This window comes from Talpa occidentalis, unplaced genomic scaffold (assembly GCF_014898055.3).
Source record: "Talpa occidentalis isolate TD23 unplaced genomic scaffold, MPIMG_talOcc4v2.1 talOcc4.7, whole genome shotgun sequence".
NCBI lineage: Eukaryota > Metazoa > Chordata > Mammalia > Eulipotyphla > Talpidae > Talpa > Talpa occidentalis.
The window spans coordinates 8,446,882-8,469,125 of NW_023605083.1; the positions used below are offsets into that span (position 1 = coordinate 8,446,882).

A 22,244-nucleotide genomic window follows, 5' to 3' on the forward strand; every position below is an offset into this window, starting at 1 on the left:
ATCAGCCATTTCTTAATCTGTAAAACAGGTTTAATTTACCTACTTTGAAGAGTGGCTATAGGAATTAGAGAAATCAGCAGGCCCGTGGCACTTAGGTGCCATTTAGCAAATGGTAGTGGTTCTTACCTTGATTGTTATGGACATGGGCCATGGATTTTGGTTTCCAGAAGGTTTAACTCACATCAGACATTCTTGCCTTTGCTGCCTTGTGAGCTCAGGGGAAAACTTTCTAATTTCATCTTCTCTTTTTACCCCTCAGATTGTTTTTATTTTGATTTTTTTTTTATTTAACTTGAGTTATTGTATGGTTGTTTTCATTTGCAGCTGTGGCATAAGAATGAAAAGAAAAGAAACAAAAGCAGATGGCAGAGAAAACGAAAGGAGTAAGACATTTCCAGTCCTTATGAATATTTAAAAACATGTGCTGCTGGTTCCTTTCTACTTTAGATCTGTGCCATTCCCTTGACTTTGAAAGTGAAAATGAGAATGTTTCCTACCTTGCTGATGGCAGCCCTGACCTTGGCCAATGTTGGTTACCCCTTTCCGGGACAAAAGGATCAATTTGCTGATGAGAATTGGCATTCTCTTTAATAATAATAATCGCCAGCTGATTGAGTATAGCGTTGCAAGCGTCATACTCTTTATAAACAGCGAAAGATCTTCAAAATCAAGCTATGAGGTAAACATTGTTAGCTCCATTGTATAGATTAGGCCGTTGAAGTACAGAGAGGTTTACTGACTTACCCCCTGCCACACAGCTCAAAAATGGTAGCGCTTGCACTTGAAATCCGAGGCTATCTAGTATTAAAACTCTCCTCATAGCCTCCGAAGTGTTAGAGAGTAAGTCGTACCCATCACCAAGATTTTATGAAAAAATTCTTCATGTAGACTTCTTGATGACTTGCTAATTGTAGACTTATGTTATCATTCATTAATTATTCATTCATTCAGCAAATATTTATAGAGCACTTACTATGTACCAGGCACTTTGCTAATTAAATGTTGCTAATAAAAGGTCCCAATAGAAGCCATATGGTATTTCCCATGCAAATGTCTTTTTCTCCCATTCTCCTGCAGAAGTAGTCCTAAATAAGGACCACAAATCAGTTCCCAAATTGAATTGTGTGTTTAGGTTATTCTGGACACTTGTTGACACACTTTTATGATAAAATGTTTCCAAGGGCCATCAGGACAAATTCATGTTTTTCCCAAAGGACAGCCAAGTCCCGAGCCTTGACAGTAGCTAACTCCTTATGCTTCTCTGAAAGCATCACTGAACCAAAAAGTTACATTGGGTGTGTACAGCTAAGGTTTGGATTTTGCATTTGACTTTGTAAAATGCATTGTCTTTCCTGACTTCTCAGGTGACCTGCACGCCAGTCTTCCTCTGGGTGGGCATGCTCAGATTCTCTGATTATCTGCTGATCTGCTGTTCAGCTTCTCTGAGGCACTAGATCGAGTGTGTGGTTGCCTGTCAGGTTCCAAGTCTGCCCCCACAGGTTGCATCATGCAGTCCAGCTAGGATTTTTAGCAAACTCTGAAATAATCCTGATCACTGGGTGTGCAGTCCATGTGGGTGCTGGGGCAGCCGTCTGGGCATAGCTGTGAAATGACTTCTGGGCCAGCTGGGGTGCCTTTGAACCTCTGTCTCCATTGATGCCCTGAAATTGTGCCTTGGGAATAAACTGACATTAAAGTAAGTGGGATTGTTGACATTTTTGGTGACAGAGATAGAAAATCAACAGCGTGGTATGGTGGAAACAGAAAACCCTGGCTTTGCTTCTGGCTTCCCCACTTACTAGCTCTGAGATCACTGAATCTTGCAGAACCCACTTTCTCATCTTTGGGACATGAATAGTAATCACTGCTGCCACAAAGCAGGTGCTCGGTAGATAGCAGATAGGATTTTTATGTTTGACATGTACTTAGAGCTAACATAGGTTAATGTGTGCATTGTGTGTATGTGTGTATATATAAATGACCAAACAAAATCCCCTTGAAATTCATAATACCCAGGTAAGACAGAAGTGGACTAGTTAGACCAGTGTCCCTAAAATTCTCGTACATAGACCAGACCCTGGTACATAAACGTAGACCCTGGTCTATGTAGGTTTTGTTAAGTATTGAATTCCAACTATGCAGAAACCATGTGTCCGTTTTGCAACAAGTATTCATGAGTTCCAACTCTGTCTCCCGATAGGCGGAGGAAGATAGGAGATTATAGATGGTTCTGGATCTAAGAAAACACTTCTTCACAAAAGAACCTAGGTGTCCAGACAAAGAGAAGGAGAGCAGAGTGTTTATTTTTTTAACTAAGAATTAGGAAGAGACTAAGACAAATCCAGTATTCAGAGGATGAAGCCACCACCCTGGGAGCTCACCAGGGTGGCGAGGACCCAGGGTGGAGAGGAAAAGGGCCAGGACTTCCATTTCAGACAGAAGATGGAGGAAAGTGGGATATGTGGTGGCCTGAGGGCTGGAAAGTGCATGAACAGTGTTGGTCGAAGGGAGGTTCAACCAGATTGCTCAGTAAATCCCTCCCTCAGATTTAGGTGAGTGAACTTGACCTTAAAATTTGAACAGAAACACTGAGTAGTAGAAGAGTGTGGGCTTGGAAGTGTAAGTTCTGGCCTGAACCCTGCCCTTGCCCTGCTGAATATGTATTTGGAGAAGTCACCTAACTCTCATAACTGGCTCATCTGCGGGAAGGGCATGGAAAATCGAGTTCTTCACAGAGAGCCTAGCAACCAGCTAGGCAGCTATAAAGAAACGGTTAGGTCCTGAAGGTCATAAGCCATACCTTGAGATGGATCTTCATTTCCTTCAGTGGCACCCGGAACTGAAAATACCAGGAGCACAGACCCCGAGTAATGCCACCATTGTCAGAGGAAGCTTAAGCTGTGGCAGCGGTCGCCTCATGAAGGGCTTTGCAGCAGGTGTCCTGGCACTCTCAGTGTTGACACAGGGAAAGAGGCAGGGCTAGGCTCGGAGTAACCTCCCGGCAGATGTCGGTTTACCTTCCCTTGGGCATTTGAACGCAGAGCCTAGACAGAGAAGGTGCTGGACACTGTGCATCTGGGGATGGGACAGATCTTGGTCCTGGAAAAACAGAAAATGGTATTGCCAGTTGCATTCATGTTTTCAACTTTCATGCTCTTTTTTTCTGTTACTTTCTCTTGATAAATGTATCCATAAGCCCCTCTTTTTCCCTTCTCATTTCCTTCATACTTCATTCATTGCTGCCTTCTATGAAGGTCTCCTGGGCTGCTGGGGGCTCCCCACCCCCTGCAGTGGCCCCAGCTGCTGTGGTTCTCTTTGATTCTCTAGGGCAGTAGAGAGCCCTGTCTCCTGACCTTTCCTCTGTGATTAACTTCTCCTCCGCAGTGGTCTCAGCCACAGAGCCCTTCCTGATGTTTCCAGGCCTGTCTCCTTCCGGTAGAGCAAGGAGGCACCAAAGGGCGGACGACTCCAGGCTTTGATGTTGACCTTTGCAGGTTTCCGTCCAGCGTTATCTTTGTAACTCATGTGTTCATTTCAGTTGGGTTCAGTGGCTTGTTGCTCTAGAAGGCATCCCTGCTCCCCAGGTAACCCCAGGAAGCCACCGGGCCAAACTCAGAAGGGCATTGTCCTCCCTCGCCCCCTCTTTCACCCATCAGTCCCAGTGATAGACATGTGTCTCGCATTAGCACACCACCTCCAGTGCCGGCCCGGCGGCTCCCTGCTGTGGTGAGCCCTGCCCTGGCTGCTGAAGCCACAGCAGGAAACCGGGCAGCCTCTGCCCCTCTCCCAATCTAGAATTGCTCCTGTCCCTTCCAGGGTCCTCCTGCTCTCCGGTCGCTCATAAATCAGGGAGGGCTGCGCTGGAAGCTGGGCAGAGAGTTCAATACCTTTTCCCATAAGAAAAGCTCCATTAACTCGTGGCTCTTGCAGCACTTCTACTTTTCAAGCCGTATTTTCTACCTCTCACCAGCTGTGACCTTTGTCAAGTCACTTAACCTCTCTGAGCTAAGTTCCTCTGTAAATTATGGAGATCAGCCTTTCAGGATTGCAATGAGAATGGAATGAGGTCACCGTCAGTCTGCCTGTCACGTGCGCTGCAGCGCCCTGGACAGCTTGGCAGCTTTACATGAAGCAGGATTGACTTGTAGAATGTCTCCTGTTAACTGGAAACTTATCCTCGATCCCAGCATGATGCCAGACACACAGTAATACTTGCCCATCGACCGACCAGCATATGGAAAACTCTGTAAACGCAGCAGCAAACGTTCATTTTCTTTCCCTCCCCTGCTGCCTTTTTAAAAATCAAACTCCTGAGGGACGAGTTCATTTGTCCTTGTTGGACACCGTGGATCGCTCTGATCCTGTGTCCCTTCAGGGTGGTGTGGCCACGCGGCTGGCATGCAAAGCTGGCTGTGAGCAGTGACGCACCGGCCTCACACCCCGTCCCTTGTTCCCTTCACCCCTGTCTCACTCCCTCCTTGGGTTGCTGCGTTGACCCTCTTCCTGAAATTGCCTGAGGTCTTGCTTAGCAAAATGGCTCGGCCAATTCATCTGAGCTGGTAAGGTGAACATGGTTTCCTTGGGGCTATGAAGTATCCACTTGCTGTTTTATTTTTCAGTTATAATTAACAAATAACCCTCTTTTTCTTATGTGTAGCATAATGGTTAAGAGAAGTTAATAAGCAAGAATATAAGAGACTGAAGTTAGAAGGATTTGGGCTGGAATCACTGCTCACTGTGACATTGGGAAGGATTCCCTTTTTTAATTCTATAAATGGAGGGCATAGATTGGATCATTTGAGGATTAAACACTGTGAGGTGGCCCAAGCTCCTGCGCAGTGTTCGGTGGGCACTCTGTCCAGAGCGCTCTGCCATCTTGTTCCTTCTGTGCTGTCCCCAGCACCAATCTAGATACTGGGAAACAAGATACTGAGCTCCAGCTCCCCATCTAGAAAAGTCTAGAATATCCACACAGATGCAAGCCTCAAAGCAGGGAGTGGTCCGCACCCCTGGGTCATCTGAGAAGCCGAGCTCAAGGGCAGCGTGAACTCTGTGGGACTTACAGGAGGGGTCTGAGCCCACAGGGGTGGGGGGCTGGCGAAGAACTCAGAGGCAAGTCTGGAACGAGAGGTTCCTGTGATGAAGGTGTAGGGCCCAGGGGTCGACTTCTTCTCCCACCTGCTGTGCAAACACTGGCCCCCGCAGACCATCCCTGGGTTTTATCTCAGCAGTAGTAATTCAGGTTCTGGACCCAGTGACCATTTGCTAGCTGTGTGACTTCAGCGAGCTGTTGAGCTTCCCAACCCGCGTGTCTTAATCTGTTAAGTGGTGGTAATAATGGTGCCGGTCTCCCGTGAGTCAGTCCTGGACATCCAGTGAGGAAATGCCTGGGAAGCCCCCAGCCAAGCCCTGCTGTTGGCCAACACAGAGAAAACTGGGTGCTCCTATTGGCTCCCCATGTGGCTGGCCATCCTGTGAGCCCCCAGATCATTACCTGCTCACCCTCAGGGACACCGAGGCGATGATTGTGTGTGTTCTCCAGCAAGATGTGTTGTGTGATCTTCATTCTTGTTCTTTCTCCCATTCTTTTGTCTTCTGACCTCCCTAACAATGCCGGGTCTCGTTATTTCAGAGCAGAATTGAACAGTGTAAGACCAGCTGTGTTTACACTTTTGTTTCTTTTCAAAAAAAAAAAAAAAAAAGGAGAAAAAGCAAAGCTCAAATGAATAAGCCCCCATAAAGAGTTTTCCTTTCCTTTTGAAACAGCAAACTGAGGAAAGATGTGGGGATCCCCTTTGCCATGGGGGTGTTTGGTTCAGGTGTGCTTCTGAGAGCTGAGGTGTGCTCTGTAGTGTAGAAATTGTAACACTTTTGTGCATTTACATGGAAGAGGGGGGAAGACAAGAAAAACAGTTGGCCTCCCAAACCCCTGGACAGACCTCAACTATTCCTCCCTGAGGTTCAAGAGGTGTTGCTGACTTGGGGGGGAGGGGCCTTCTATCGATCCCACTTCTTCCCTCTGCTTCCCTCCCTTCCCCTTCTGTCTCGGGAAGCTGTGTTTTATGTATTTGAAGAGCCAGCATTCCTTTATTTCACCTGATTCTTTTCCAATTAGTAGCTGCGCACCTCAGGGAAACATAATTAAGAAGACTCTAGTTATCTAGGGGAAAGGAATTAAACAAATGGTAAAAGTCCAGTGATAATGAATGGGGACTACAGGACCAATAAGTTTGCAGGGTCCATCTTCCTGCCTGTTCCTTGCCAGGATGGAGCTCCTACTTTAGGACTTACCTGTGAGAAAGGTGCTCTGCATCACAAGCTTAGCCTGGGCTGGGGAGCAGCTTAGCCTGGGCACAGCCTCCAGTCTGACTACCCTGAGTTTGAACGATGGTACAGTTCGCTAGCTGTGTGACCTTGGGCAAGTTACTTCACCTTCCTGAGCCCGTTTCTCTATCAGAAAATGTATGAAACCATGCTAGCTTACAGAGTGACCTTGAGAATTATAAATAGTGCATGGAAGCAGCTGGAATATAGTAGCTTACCAAATATTAGTTACCTCTACCCTTAAGAGGATTCAAATTTAAAGATACTTTTTGGGTAAAGGTCATCGTCTGTGCCTTGACACCAGTGAGAGAACCCCTTTCCTGTGCAGAAGAGGTGGGAGAGAGAGTAGAGGTTTGTTCTTCCTGGATGTAACTGCCCACATCAACTAGAGCAAAGGCCTGGGACAGACGTACATGTTCCACTCTTCCAAGAAGCACAACGGCATCCCACGGTCACAGACAGCCCCTGGGCAGCTGCGTCACAGCAGCATGACCTGATTGTGCATGAGCCCGGTCACAGCCATTCATACTATCACCACTTTAATTATATGTAGTGTTGCTTCTGCACATGTTGTGTCTAATTGCCATTGAAACTATCTTCAGAATCACACTCAGATTCAGCATTGAAATGTGAATTCACTGTGAATGCCGAAAGGCCTGTGTGCCTTGGCCGTCAGGGGAAGGCAGAGGCAGCGATATTTTCTTGAAAAGCAAAACGTTCTTTCCAGGGTCTAATAAAGAAAGATAGCTTCCAGTAGGTGAAGTTTTGTTACTGAGATTCCCTTGGAGAAACACAGACATTTGATATCTGAATCAGAAAAATGATTCAGATGAGTAGGGCTCTGAATGTGAGGAATTTTTATAGGAATAGCGTAACCAATTTATTTTGTTTTAGTTTCCCTTTCATATATGACCAAGAGTGACTTTTTCTTAAATTTGTCACTCTACCTGCTAAGAAAGTGATGAATCATAGTGTGGCTTTTGCACTCTTGGTGGTACATAAAATCAGAGGTAAAAGTTGACCTTAGAAGAAAGTGACAGCATGTCTGCTGAGCTCAGGAGGTAGGCCGGTGCCAGGAGCCCAGGTGTAGAGATGCCCCAGCTGCCTCACCAGCCTCTCATTCATGATGGGGTTTCGACCATCCTCACCACAGGTTTGCCATATGTCCTTCAGAACCGGGGCAGGAGCAGGAAACCATTCCTCGGCCCTCAGAGAATGGGTCCAATGGAGCCAGGCTTGCCAAGAGCTCACAGAGAAGCCAACTGATATGATGACCATCACTTCCTGCACCTGCCACTTGCTGGTCCCATGCAAGGCTCTTCACAGGTCTCTCATTCTGGCAACAATCCTGATTTCCACTGCATAGATAGTGCCCTTTAAAAAAACTCTACTGAGATATATAAAAGACATTAAAAGATATAATCCTGCCCTTTGACTTAATAGCTCATAGTGAAACATTGGAAGCATTCAAATATCTAACTCTATAAGGTTCAGTCAATTATGGCTCATCCAGGGGCCTCCCTGGTGGCACAGGCGGTTGAGCGCAGCGCTGTGAGGCTGTCCGCAGCCTCTGCAGTGCCTGTTCGATCCCCGCTGGCCATGGAGCAACCCACATGGTGCAGCAGACCTCTCCTGTCTCATCTGCTGCTCCCCTCAGCATTGTATTTCGGTCATTCTGCCTGTTCCCTGCTCTGTCTCTGGTGAATCCTCTCACCCTCTCGCACATCTGACCTGTATGCTGGCTCTTGTATAAATAAAATAAATTAAAAAAAATTATGGCTCATCCATACTTGGTGGACTGTTACACAGCCTTTAAAATAATGATCACAAAGATTGTAATACAATATGGGAATGTTAGTGCAACCAACAAGAAAGCAATGAAACATACACGGGCCAGTTTTGAAGGAGAATAATGTAAAGACAAAGGTAGTTGTGTTAAGATGGTGTGACCACAGGTGTTTCCCACCACCAACACCACCAAATGTCCTCTTTATAATGAAAAGACAAAAAAAAAAAAAAAAAAAGATTTCCAGAGAAAACAAGTCAGTAGCTGCAACAATTATTGAGGTATTTTGAGACGAGGAAGAGGAATTGTCTTCAAAAGGCACCTAGAATTACCAGTTTACATATTCGCACAATTACCAGGTTAAAGAGACTCTCCATTTGTTTTCCCGCCTCTTCCCACTTGAAATTTTTAATTAATATATCTGCAGAACAGAAGTGCAGTAGATTCAAGGAAGTATTTGAGGCTTTATAAGCAAATGATGACAGTGTAAAAGGTATTTGTCCAAATTTGCATTTATGCAAAACATGGAGCTGCTGTGATTTCAGAATAACTGTGTTTTAAACATTTTCTAAATACAGAGCATGGCTGGGAAACCACACTTCTATGATGGGCCATCATAAAATTATTGGACTGACAAAAAAAGAGCCTACTCTAGGGCATCTGAAGAGTGAGGCTCACGTTGGCCCATCCTGCATCAGCAGTCAGTTCCGTGAGACTCCTTTTTCCTCTCTTCCAGGGCATTAAAACCTACATATTTAAAATTCCAGAAAATAGTTCTTTTTCAAATAAGAGCTTGTGTCAAATTATACAGAGGCTCTTGCTATAAGTCTCTTTCACCTTTTTCTCACAGTTGTTTGAATGTCCTTTTCTGTACATTAATTCATTTGTTGGGATTTCAGTTTTGAAATTCTAATTAAAGCTCAGGGTCATCGGTCAATTGCAGGATTGAATGTAGGAACTGGAAAAGTTGATAAGCTCTAGTTAAATATTACAGATTTGAGTTTTTCCTTTCTTGGTGTGTTAGGTTGTGCTTCTGGCCACATTAATAAGTGGCCATTTTTTCTGGAATTCTGCACTCTTCCTGCTTCCTTTCATTACATTAGGCAAGGTTCCACTGGATGAGACATTTGCCGTCCTAAGACTTCCTGCCAGGGTTCAGACTTTGTATTTTTGACATTGAAGCTGTTGTGTTCCTGAAGCTACTTAATTAGAAACACATTCATTTTGGTGTATGCTGGAGAAGCTTGGGCAGCACAGCCAGGCACACTGGGAAGTTGAGCGTTTATGTAGCTGGCAGCTAAACTAATGGTTTACAGTTTCAGGAGAAAAAATATCATAGGGCATTTCCTTGCCCCTAGAAACGAAGAGAAGCTGAATGTGCACAGCAGATACCTTTTCTTAAAAAGAGAGAAGAAGAGGAAGAAAGAAAAGAAAAGACAACTCTACTTTCACTGCAGTTGTGTGTTTAATTCTTTCTTTGGCTATTATGAAACACAAAAGTCTTCGAGAAGAATGGTTTCCAAACTGTGCTGCTAATATTCAAGTCTGTTTTACATGCTCCCAAGATAAAGTGCTGCTGAGATCTATAGTAAGGAGGACATTTTATATTCTTGGGAAGGGTTTTTGCTTGAAGCATTTTATTTGTTGAATGGTAATGAGGGAATTGTGTCCTTTCTTATTTTGAAATGTTTGAGCAATTTTTAAATGTACATCTGATGTCTTAAAACTTTCATTGCCTAAACTCCTTAGTAGTCCATTGAAAGCAAACCTTTCCTTTCTCATTGCTTCCCATTCCTTGTTCCCCCAAGAAAGCCATCCTTATAGGTCCCTATCTACAACCCCAGCTGCCCCAGAGGAAAGGTACCCGCTCACCCTAGTTTGAGCAGGTGTCTCTCCTCCAGTCTCATAAAATACCCTTTGTACCTTTGACAGGATATATCACAAATTTATCTAATCCTTGGCCTCCTCCCTAATCCTCCTCACCCCCAAGAACCACATTGTGTGGCCCCTGGATCTGGGGATTTTAGGTTCGGTAGTACCAAGTCATCATGGCAGAGGATTTCTGCTGGCAGTCAAATCCCAGGTTGGCTGCTATGTTTTGTGGTATTAGCTGAGACATGTGACCTTTTCTATTTTCTTGCTTGTAAAATGGGGACAAGACCTACCTTGGAAGATGGTACTTGATTAAGGAAGGTGAACTTGAAGTTCCTCATACAGATGAGTGGATTAAGAAGATGCAGGGGAGATACACTGTGGAATGCGGCTTAGCTATTAAAATAAAAAAGGAAATCCTGCCATTTGGGACAACATGGATGGAACTGGAGGGGATTATGCTAAGTGAACTAAGTCAGGATAAAGACAAATATAGGATAATTTCTCTCATAGATGGAATACAGAGAAACAAAAAGAAATAGACAAAACTAAACCTAAACAAAGCCTAGAAATCTGACTGCAGGACAGAAACTGGGGTGGGGGGGGTACCTAGTGGACTGTGGTGGATGGTTAAATGTGCTTTGCTGATAGATATGGTGTGGTGGTATCTGTAAGTGAGAACCTGTACCCCTAAATCATATACAGTGTTGTAAACCATTGTTGACCTCAATTAAAAACTATGTGATTAGAAGAAAACTCACTAGTTAGTACTATAGCTGATAAGTCGCATACCCAGGATTAAAATTCAGTCTTCTCTAATTTGAACGCTCATCTTTGTTTTCATTGTCCCATGTCAAAAATATGCCTGGATATATAAACTTTATTGAAGGAAATATTGGAAATTCCCCCCTCCCATTTTTTTATTAGCTGAAATCATGTCCATATCAATTAAATTTTCAGTTAAAGCAAATGCTCCTGATGAGCTGGAATGATATTTCATTCATATTGGTGTTCCTCTAGGCAAAAGGTACAATTTCAATAAATGTTTTCTAAACGTGAAAAAGAAAAAGTCCCTGGTGCAATGCCTAGCTCCTCCTACGTGGCTGGTAAGTAGTCTCGGGGTGATCCTGCTGGCACGCAGGCACACAGATCCCTGAAACAAGGAGGTCAATCCACAATGCCCAGGTTTGAAAACCTTTGGAGTCAGGTTCTCTTCTCTGAGTCAGTCACTCGGGGCCTACTGCCCTGTGAGGAAAGCAATGGAAGGGGCTTCAGGAACTGTCCTGCCATCAAATTATCCCTGGGCAAGGGGGCAGATTGGCTTGCTGGCCACCGCCTGCAGTCAGAAGGGACAATCTTGGCCCAACTCTTGATGGCAGAAGGCAACAACTAAAAAATCATTCTTGGAATGATTTTGTTTTTTTCTGTTGTAATCATGGCACTAATAATCCCCATTTGGCCAGAGCTAATCACTGGCCGTCTATGTTCTCTCATTCTGATAACAAGCAGGATTCCTCCCATTTTAAAGATAAGGCCATTGAGGCTGTGCACTGGCATAGCTGCAATTTAGGGCCCCACGCCAAGGTGGGGCTCTTCCTGGCTGGCGCCAGGCAAGCTGTTTCCGGTGCTGCCCGCCTTTTGAAATTCTTAGGAAGTTTCTAGGCTTGGGAACAAAATGTCATATTAGGATTTTTGTTGTGAAAGGAAATGTAACTGTGCATACGTTTATTAAAACAGTTTTTCTCCAAATAGTGAACCATCTGTAATTTTCTGTCGGAAGCAACAGACATTAAAGCAGCTGTGTGTCTCTGTTTCTCTTCACAGTGCTCCCATGCCCTACCTCATAGGAATCCATTTAAGTTTAATGGAGGTAAGTTGGCTCCTTTCCTCCCCAGATCCCTCTCTTTGCGGGTTTGCCTCGCTCTGCGGCAGTGGCAACGTGGCGGCCTCGGATGCACAGTCCACGGGGGAGCGCGTGGAAGCCACGGCCCCGGCGCAGGCGCAGAGCCAGCACTCAGCCCCGCCCACGTCCCGTGGGCCCTGGTTTGCAAGGTTTCTCCCGCTGCTTGGAGATTGTCCATTTTCATGGGGGAGTGCTGAGTGTCAAAGGGGCGGGCAGAAAGGACTTGAAAGGAGGGCAAGCAATTAACCCTATGCTCCAAAGGACGTTTACTCGAAGTCATTGTAATGGTGGTATATTTGTCATTGTAGAAATTGTGGTACTAAAAGTCTGTGGAAGTATGAGGAGGTAAAAGAAAATGATCTACAACTCATTATTTCAGATTCTGCCACTGTTAGCATTTTACCAGTCTTCCTCCTCTTCTTTATTCTATGAATATATATTTTGCATAAATGCACATAACTGATGTGTTATGTGTACATATCATTATATGTCTGTTTCACTTAATATTTTGGCAGGGGGGATCGCTCCACATTTTTACCCACTCTGGGTAATAATAATTTTTATTTTGCTCCCTGCCATTCCACATCGGTTTGGATATACCACAACATAGCCATTTTCTTATTGTTGGACACTTAAGTTGTTTATAATTTTTCACCATTATAAATAGCATTTCAGTGAACATCTTTTTGCAGAAGGCTTTATCTGCATTTTTACTTATTTCCTTAGCATGGAACCCTAAAGTAGAAATGCTTGGTCAAAGCTATGAATTGGATGCCAGATTGCTTTCTGCCTGCCTGGCTGTCCCAATTAGATAGCACTTCTTTTCAAGGACGTTTCTGTGCTTTTGTAAGTGCCATTGGTTTACAGACATGAACCCTAAGCTTTTCCCTCCCCAGGAGAGAGCTGAATTTTGTACTCGAAGAAAGGGGGGAGGCGGGAGGTAGAGAGCTTGCCTGTTTTGCACGGGAGATAAGCGCTCAGAGGGAAAATCTAAAGCCACGTCCGTCTGTGATGATGCTTTGCATGTCTCAAAGGAAGTGCTACTTCTCCTCTTCTGTTCCCTTCATTCCACGTCGACGAGGACCACCTGCTTCTTCACTAACTGTTGCACACTGTGCTATTGTGCTGACGAAAATGAAACAAGTTGGTTATCGAAAAACCTGTTTGTTTGACATTGAGAATCTTGATCAAAATAGACCACAGAAATCTGCTCAAATTTCTAATTTGACAGGACGGCCATGTGGCTCCTGCATTCTGTTAACAGTTCCTCCTTGTCATCACCCAGCCCTGAGCACATACAGTACACAGTTTATGGTCTATCTTGGAGGGTGTATTTAGATCACATTGTAGAGACTTCTGTGTTTTACCTTTGTTTGTCAAGTCTGGGAGTGTATTCAAAGCTCTGCTATGAAAAATTAAAAGTGAATACTTTCTAATAGGCCAATTTCATGCCAGTTGCTACAGAGTTTGAAACACGAAGGACCATTTGGTCTCTCTGAGGCCACAGCTCTTTCTGCCTCGCCTGCTGCCTTCCAGAATGCTCCAGCACAGGCTTTTGCAGACTCCTTTTTATGTCCCTTTACCTTCAGCATTGTCCAAGTTTCTAGTCTTGGCTGGCTTTTCTTCTCTCCATGCCCTCTAGTCATCTTGTTTAAGGCTTTTTGCTTCAGCTCCCAAGGCAATGTTAGAATCAGCTGTAATTCTAACACTGGCATGCCTCTCTCTGAACTTCCAGTCCAGAGTTTCAAGTGCCAATTGAACTTCACCTAGATGTACTACAGATGTCTCAAAAGCAGTTTTACCCAGTCTCTCTCTCTCCCTCCCTCCCCCCGCCCCTCTTTCTCTCTCTCTCTCTTTCTCTCTCTCTCTCTCTCTCTCTCTCTCTCTCTCTCTCAAACACAAACACACACACATACTCAAACACTCTCATACCCCTCACCTTCCAGTATTCCCAGTCCCTGTGATGGCACCACTGACTGCAGAGGAACCAAAGTGGGACATGCTGAGCTTGGCTAGTGCTTGTCTTCCTCGCTAAGTAATCACCGAGCCCCGGGACTCTCTTGCCCTGTTCCTTCTTCACAACCTTCTTTGACATTTTTCTTTGCTTTCTTGTATTCTTCTAAAACCTTATTCATTTATATAATGAGCAAAGTAAAGGTCTCTTGTGTTCCAAATAATTTGCCTTGTCCTGGATATGTGGAGATGATGAATGATGAAGGCAAATACAAAATTCAGTCAATTCCCCCTACGTTTAGTGGGCAGCTCACTCTCCAGTCTGCCTCCACACCGCCCCAGGCTGTACTCAGTCTCCTCTGCCGGAGCCTATGACCTCTCACTGTCCCTTTTTAGCCATGCTCACGGACACCAAGCACACCCACCTTCCTGCATCTCTGTCCGCAAGTCCTGCCCTTCTTCATCTCATCTGAGATGTCTTCCTGTTCCTACAGTTCCTTTTGGTCCAGAGACAGCTCTTGCTTCCCTGCCCCTCTCCATCATCCCTTTGAGCATGAGTTCTTGGGGAGCATTCACTGTGGTATCCTCAGTGCCAAGCAGATGTCTGGAAAGAAGGATGGAGTGAGTGCTGGCAAAGCCGGGTAGAGGTCACATCTAAGCACCCCGCCAATGGGCATCATTGTTTTCAGGGATCCCAGGATCCCAGTTTGACTTGACGATGGGGCAGTACATTCCTTACTTTTGCATGATGTGATTTAAAACTCAGCCTTTGTAATAAAATACACAATGCAAAATTTGCACATATTTTGAAGCTACAACTTGAGACAGCGCTACACCTGAGTGGGTGGGCACAGTTCACTCTGTCAGCCTTCAAAGGGCTCAGTGAGAACATTCAGGAAACAGTGGCCATGATCAATCATAGTCTTGTTGATTGAAGTTGAAGAGAGGTTTGCCATTCTGAACTCCTGTGTGGCCAGCATTAAAAGAAAAACAAAAATAGGGGTCACCCCACTCTTGAGGCAACTAGGCCACTTTCCTAACAAAGTAGCATCTCCCGGGCATGGCGGGCAGCCCTCAGCGAGGAGTCTGGGGACTTAGCCTCCTAAAGGCCTCCCTTGGATTTCAGCTCGGACTCCTGCGCTGTAGTCATGCTTTTTGATTGGGTTTATCTGGTTCTGTTATACCTTTCTGGCAAGAGATGTGCTTCCCCTGAGATGTCTTCCAGGAATTGCAGCTATAATACTTGGGGAGGAGCTGGTGCCGGGGGCCAAAAGAAAGCTCTTTAAGGAAGGAGCTTGGGAAGGCCCGTCTCCTCTCATACACTAGTTTTCTTACTGGCAATTCAGCAAAAGGCTTATTTTTGACTGTCTTGTTATTTTTTTCTTGAAAGCTATAGGCACCTTATTATGCCTTTGCATATGTGCCAGAATTTTTTAAACTTCAAATGAATGTGGCAGATGTTCATAGAAGTTTAGAAAAAGCTACCATAGGAAGACTTTTTAACCATTTTTATGACACTCAAGTTGCTGCACAAAAAAGAAACACAAATTATAACCTAGTCTTCTCATTTGGGGAAAAAAAAAAAAGATGATGGGGTAAAGACCTATTCTGGTCCTCCTGCTCTTCTAGGACATGCTTGCTATTTGCTAACAGCACTCTGCCTTCCTTAAAGACCCTGCCACCTGCTCCCATGTCCAGTTTCTAGCCCATCATCATTTTTATCCCACCCTCTGCCTTCTTATAAAATTCTTACTCTCATTGAAGCAAACATTGATATGAGGTAAGTTAGAATAGCCAAGGATATTGGCATAGACCTAGTTTCTTCTTGGAGAGAATGATCATGTTAGCTGGCATCTAGAAAATCCCAAAACATGGCCAGATTGCCTACTAGCTATCTCCTTTCATTCTCTTGACTTCGCTTTAGTTCAAGAGATGTTTCTCAATTTCCTCTTCTATTCCACATCTGGTAGCCACTGCCAGGCCACTCTTGGTAGATGGTGCGTCTCCTGTTTGATCAATGAAGACCTCTTTTTCCCAAACCTCACAAATGATGCTTTGTGTGCAGGCCTCTGAGGGATGTGAGGGATGAGGCAGAAGGTATTTGCTATCATTCCTGGTGGGGAATGGTCAGGAAGGAGGAAGGAAGGCCACAGTGATGACAGTTCCAGACAGAGGCTCAGGTTAGCCTCCCAGTTTGACTTGAAGATGGGGGAGTACATTCTTTACTTTTACATGATTGTGATTTAAAACACGGCCTCTGTAATAAAACACACAAAGCATAGAGCCGGGCAGGGGTGGTACTTAGAAAGTTTGCTGTGCCCTTGATGCTCCTGCTTCCTATACACGTGATCTTGAGCAACATGATTGAAAGCTGAGCCTTGGTTTTCTCACCTGTAAAATGAGGATAATGGCTGTACCTCTGTTGTGCAGCAATTCTATAAAGAATTGTTGGGGATCCAAAAAAATAATTCTTATCAGGTGCCTGGTACAGTGAGTGTCTGGCTTTACAACTATTTACATTTTCAAATTGATGGCTTTGAAATTGTGTTTCTGGGACTCCTGTGTTTCAACAGTCATCAGCCTCCTCCCATAGAGAAAAAGGATTTTAACAGAATTGGTTTGTGCCTGCCATTTCCTCCTGGTTTGTGGGCCACCCCTGCATCAGGGGTCGGAGTAGCACCTGTCTAGAATTTGATGAATGCACCTCCAGTGCTTGCTCAACCCCCTCCCTATTGTAGTGATTTCAGAGGGGATACTTCACCTCCCTGCATCTTTCATCTTTAAGAGTGGTTAGTCCCCATCTCTTAGCATTGTGGTAGAGGTGAAACAAAGGAATCCTGTTAGGAACAGCATCTCCCAGCTGCATGTATCTCACTAGAAGTTCCAGCCTTCACAGAGTTCTGTCCGGGGCAGATGCAGACTAGGAGAGTGTGGCAGTGCATCTGGGATGCCATAGGAAAACACCGAACCTGGCATTGAGGGCTCCATTCCAGAGGAAGGCAATGCCTAAGCTGAACCTAAACCTAACAGATAAATAAAAGTCAAACCAGGGCAACAGGGAGAAGCATCTACAAAGACTTGAAGTATAGACTATGGAATTTTCCAGAAAATATGGGGAGTCGGTTCCATGTCTGATAGGAGCATAGAGCTGAGGGAGAGAGGAGAGCTGAAGGCGGCAGGCAAGGGCCAGACCATCCAGGGCCTTGTAAGCTGCGTTAAAGAGTTTGAACTTTATAGGGCAATGGAGAGCCATTGAAGGGTGTAAATAGGGGAGGGACATTGTCAGGCCTTCTCCTTCTGGGCCATTAGAAACCCAGTCCTGCCATATAAAATGCTTGGAAACTGCTTACCCATGTTAATAAAGTAAATTGATATTTGTAAAGATCAAGGTCATTCTTAAGTAAATCACACACCACAACCATATCTATAAAATTCAGATGTGCTAGCGTCCCAACCCCGGGCTCCCCAACGGCCCACGTGCACCACCCCACCGCAGCGGGGTCTGTGGTGGTGGCTTTCTTCGAGATTGTAAGTGCCATTTTTATTAGATGTGTCTTTTCCTCTCCTATATTCTTTCGATGGCTCAGTTTAGGGTTATACGTTTAGATCAAGGGTAGTTTCGGGCAGTAGGACCCGAGGTAGTGAGATGCAGGCACTGAGTTTGCAGGCCCTGAGGACCTTCCTGTCCAAGACAATTTCAGGAGGCCCGTATTGGCTGTGGGGGAGACAGGATGAGCTCACAGCATTCCCCTTTTCTCACCATCCTTTATCTCAGGAGATTTGTAGGGCTCCTGGTGGCCCGGTTTTACGACAGGCAGCGCCCCAGGGACAGTGTCCAGGTGCCCAGTCAAACCTTGATCGTGGTCTCCAGGAGCCAGAAGCGACATTTTTCTGTGTCTGCAGTGGGGCTCCTGGTTTGACTGGGGCTTTTACACAGAAAGATCACGATTCACTTATTCACAGGTAGGAAGAGTTGCTTTTTATTTCCTTTGCATCACAAAGAAACTGGATTTCTGTCCAAGAAGTTGTCACCTTTTTAACTAGTTAATTTCTCACACACACCTTTTGGGGGGGCAGGGAGGCATTGTAAGATTTTAATCCTCTGTGCATTTGGGGGGGACATTTGTTTTTTTAACCATTTCATAGTGAGTTGCTATTCACCGTTCTGCTGCTGTACTGCGTGGCAGGGTGTCTCAGGTAGACAGGGGCCATGTGGCTCCCACTTGCCAGTGCCCATACCTGCCTCTGCACCATCTTGGTGTTCAGGCTTAAGTGGTGACTTGTGTCCTCTAAGAATTGAGAAATTCCTTGTGAGACTTATTCATTAGTACTAGGGAGTCATAGTCCTGCTTGGTGAGGTGGTAGTTCAGGGGTAGACTTGGTAGTTTGGGTTCTAGATTCACGGGGAGCACATTGAGAGGAAACTGGCTTTTTCAGAGTCCTTGCTCACTGCCAGAAAGTCAGGGCCTTTGGCTGATGTCACTTTTGAGCAGGCCTCAGAACCCCTGGTTAGTGGAAGAGAGCCGCACTGAGGCTGAGGTACATCCAGGGGGGCCTCTCTCACTGCACCCTCCCCTCCAGCTGAGGGGATGCTGCCTGCCCATCCCCTTCCTGAGCAGATGTCCCCCTTCCCCAGAGCTTATCCCTCCCAGGGTAGCAACCTCTTCCTCCAGAGAAAAGCCCTGAGCACACCTGTGACCAGGGCTGGCCTCGGCCTCTCCAAGGCTCGTTTCTCTCATTAGCCAAATGAAACGTCTGTTATCCACCTCACAGGGATTAACTGGTCGAATGGGTGTGAAGAGCGTTTTAGAAATACTTTACCAAATTTTACTCCTCAAAATTGGTAAAATAAAAGTAAGAGGCAAGTTTTTGACCAGTGACACCCCTGCACTCGCTGTATTATATAAGAAAAAAGTGATTAGACAGTGGCTTGGTTTTGCTGGAATTTCCTTCACTTGCTGTTTGTAATTGTGCCGAATCTTCACTTGTGAGTCTCCGTCACATCCAGAGGCTTCAGGGTGCTAATTCCGTAGTTCTGCTCCACTTGCGGCCTGAAATAGGGCCTGGATTTAGTTTGGGGGGCTTCCCCGGGTGCTTTCTCCTCCTCGCTGTGGCATTTGCTTTTAACATGAGGGTGATTCCTAAATGCCACTTATCCTAATGCTGGAACCAGTCCATATTCAGCAAGGCGGAGCTCTAGTACTCATTTATGTCATCAAAGGGAGCAAGTACTTCTGCTGATTTAAGTATCTCTCGCAGTTACTACGTTTTCTGGCGAATTTGTTGTGACTGAAATGTTCTCTCGCGAGATGAGATAACCCAACATGTCACAGATTAGAATCTCAGCAGGAAACGCGAACGCATCATTGTTGCTTTTGTTTTCCAATTTCGCTATCATCCTGTAGCCAGTGATTGTGTATAAGTTCCATTCAGCCATGTTAAAGCTGGCTTCCAAGAAAACCTGAAGTTTATAAGCTGTTACTAAGAGAAACTTGAACAAATTCAGCGCCTGTCAGGCCCCAAGAAGGAACAGCCTGCGGGAGGCGGTGGAGCCAGGAGGAAAGGGCTGACCACAAGCGCTGTGTGTACTGGATTCAAATTCTAACTCCATCACCACCAGGTGACTCTCAGCAAGCTCCTTTGGAATAAAAGTCTGTCTAGTGGGATGGAGAAAGGCCTGGGAACTGTATCATATTTTGACACTTTGTACAAAACTACAGTTGTTTTATCCCTTAAGAGTTGTTTATTGGGACTATTGTTAATATCAACCACTCTGTGAGGGTCTACCAAGATGCATGGCCGTAGAGCTACGTCACTTCTAGTTCTCACTCCTGAGGGTAGGTGCCCCCATTTTGCAGATGGGATGTTAAGTACCTCTCTGAGTCTCATTTGTAAAACAAGTCAAGTCCCCACTTTGTAGGAGTTTTAATAGATGTAAATAAGCAAATGCTTACCTGATCCTTGGTGGTACCAGATACAGGGACGTCACCATCAGTTTTCAGTGTGTGTGGAGCTGGGACGTTTCCTTTAAGCAAGGTAAAAGGCATCTGCCCCAGACTGATGCAGCGCTCCTTTGGTGCTTTTCAGTGAGCAACTTTTTGTAGATTGATGTTAGCTTAAAGGCACTTTTAACTGAACGAGGCCACTTGGGACCAGTGACTTCTTTTCCTAAACTCCTGGCAAGTAATTAGGGGTGGGGCCATCATGCGCTCAGATACCTGCCTCCTGATGATTGAAGAGCAGTGCCCTTGGCCCAGTCAAGTCCCCTGTGGAATCTGGCACATGTGGTTCTGTTTAACACCGTGCTCAGCAGACTGATGGTACGAGTTTGTGACCATCGGGCATTTGTTGTTGATATGTGAGGTCACCAGTTAGGGGTGTTTGTCAACCAAATTAAACTTCCTCTTAATGACCTACAATAATTGACTCAGAAGGCCTGTAAAGTGGCATTGTTTAACAAGCTGAAACCCACATTTTCTGCACAAGTGACTGCATGCTATTGTTTTTTGTTTTGTTTGTGCTTGTTTTGCTTGGTTGGGGGAAATGTGGCTGGACCATGGCCTTTTAAGGGCAGGCAGTGAGTCTGAGTTTATTCCCAGCTTTGCCATGTGGCTCAATGTGTCTTGGGCAAGTCCCTCAGTGTCTGTGCGCATGTGTCTTAACATCCCCATCTGCAGAATGGGGGCACCCGCTTTAAAGTGGTGATGATAATAGAAATAATACAGTGAAAGTTCCAGGCACATTACTAGATCTTCACTCATTGGTAGACATCAAAGATAGATATTCTCAATAAAATATTTCCAGTGGGCATCTGGAAATGAGGACAGCTGAATGATAATTTCGTACAAAGTGGTCACACTGATGTAGTAACCAGACCTCTTTGGGCCTTCTAACCTGACTTCTGTAACCTGCCCTCTCTACTAAACTGGAAATGCTTAGTGAAAAGTGGAACAAAAATTGGAATCTATAAACCTCTCTTTACATATTGTTTGAGACTCTGCCGATTTCAGAATGAATTGAAATGAATATTTAAGATATATGCCACTTAGGCTACAAAAGGAATGGGTTATTTTCTTTGCTCATTGGATTCAGCTATTGATGCAGACAGAGACTGAAGCCACCGGTACTGATTGTTTAGAAACAAAGGCATTGGCTCAGGGTTTTTCCTAAGTCTGATCAACAGTGGCACTAAAGTTTAATTTTGTGGTTGGAAATCATCAACATCCCACCCAGTGGTTTATGTATCCTGCCTAAAATCCTTCCCTCCATAAACCCAGATATCTAACATAAACTAAAATGCTGCAGACTGGGGTGAGGTGGGCGCGAGGGTGGAGGGGTGCTGCCTAGACTTCTAGACACTTCCTTAGCCAAATATAATATCTGTTAAACCTTGGCACCTAGGAGGCCATTGTTTTAAAAGATCCAATGGTAATAAATTTATATCCTGCCTTTTTAGCATTTAATTGCAAATATTTTGTACTGACCGAATGGGTTAAATTATGAAGCTTGATAAGTACATATGCACATTACCCATCCTTAGCTTTAGAAGAGAAAAAAAAAAAGGAAGAAAAAGATAGCTATGATTTTGGAAGTCATCCCAATTTTTAAAAATAAGAGAATTTGGACATTTTGGCATATGGGGTTTTTTAAATGAAATTTCATGGAACTGAAAACAGTCAATTTTAGGTTTCCAAAAATTGTTTTGATTTTCATTGGTATAAATGTGCTGCACATGGTTTTAGGGAAGTTCTGGGAGATGCATTTGGGACTTGGGTGTTGATTTTTTTTTTTTTTTTTTGAGATTTGTGATTTATTTTTAAAAGGTGATTTTTTTTTTCCCCCTAACTCAAAGTATAAATCCTCAGACCAGAGCTCCATTGCGAGGCCAGTGTTTGGTAATGACATGGGTAAGCACTACCAACATCTCACCACCCTAACTGGACTCGGGGCTGATTGGGCATCATTTCAGCACCGTTTGGACACTGAACAGCAGATTCCTCTTCCCCCATCTCGAAGCTTGAATCCGAGGCCAAGTGATTCTGGCTGTTCCATTAGCAGCAGCTGCTGGTGATAAGCTCCGTGAGAGTCACCTGTGTAGGGTCAGGCTTATTGCACATCAAGGTCCGCAGTGTCGGAAGAGAGGGAAGATGCCCGGGAGGGGGCTCCAGGCCACCTGCTGGGTGAGGATCAAAGGGTTGAAAGGTCGGAGGGCGCAGCTCCCTTAACCATATCTGTCTGTGCAATAGCTGTTTCAGATTGTAAATCTTGGCGATTTCATTAAGTCCTCCTGGCTGCTACTGGGGCATTGGAATAATAAAATTTTATATCTGTTGCCTTTCCTGCCGCCAGCAGCTAGGCTGATATATTCTCTGCAAAATGGGGCGTCTTTATGAAAACCTCTCCAGG

General features: G+C 44.9%; 1 protein-coding gene across 6 annotated transcripts in view; it reads left to right on the plus strand.

Annotated features, from left to right (window-relative positions):
• DENND1A (DENN domain containing 1A) overlaps nucleotides 1–22,244 on the plus strand; it is a 445,274-nt gene that overhangs the window by 254,368 nt on the left and 168,662 nt on the right. For all 6 annotated transcript variants that reach the window (XM_054689761.1, XM_054689763.1, XM_054689766.1 and 3 more), the window contains exon 11: nucleotides 11,807–11,852. In XM_054689761.1, the coding sequence (XP_054545736.1) occupies nucleotides 11,807–11,852 (46 nt within the window). The remainder of the gene's footprint in view (nucleotides 1–11,806; nucleotides 11,853–22,244) is intronic.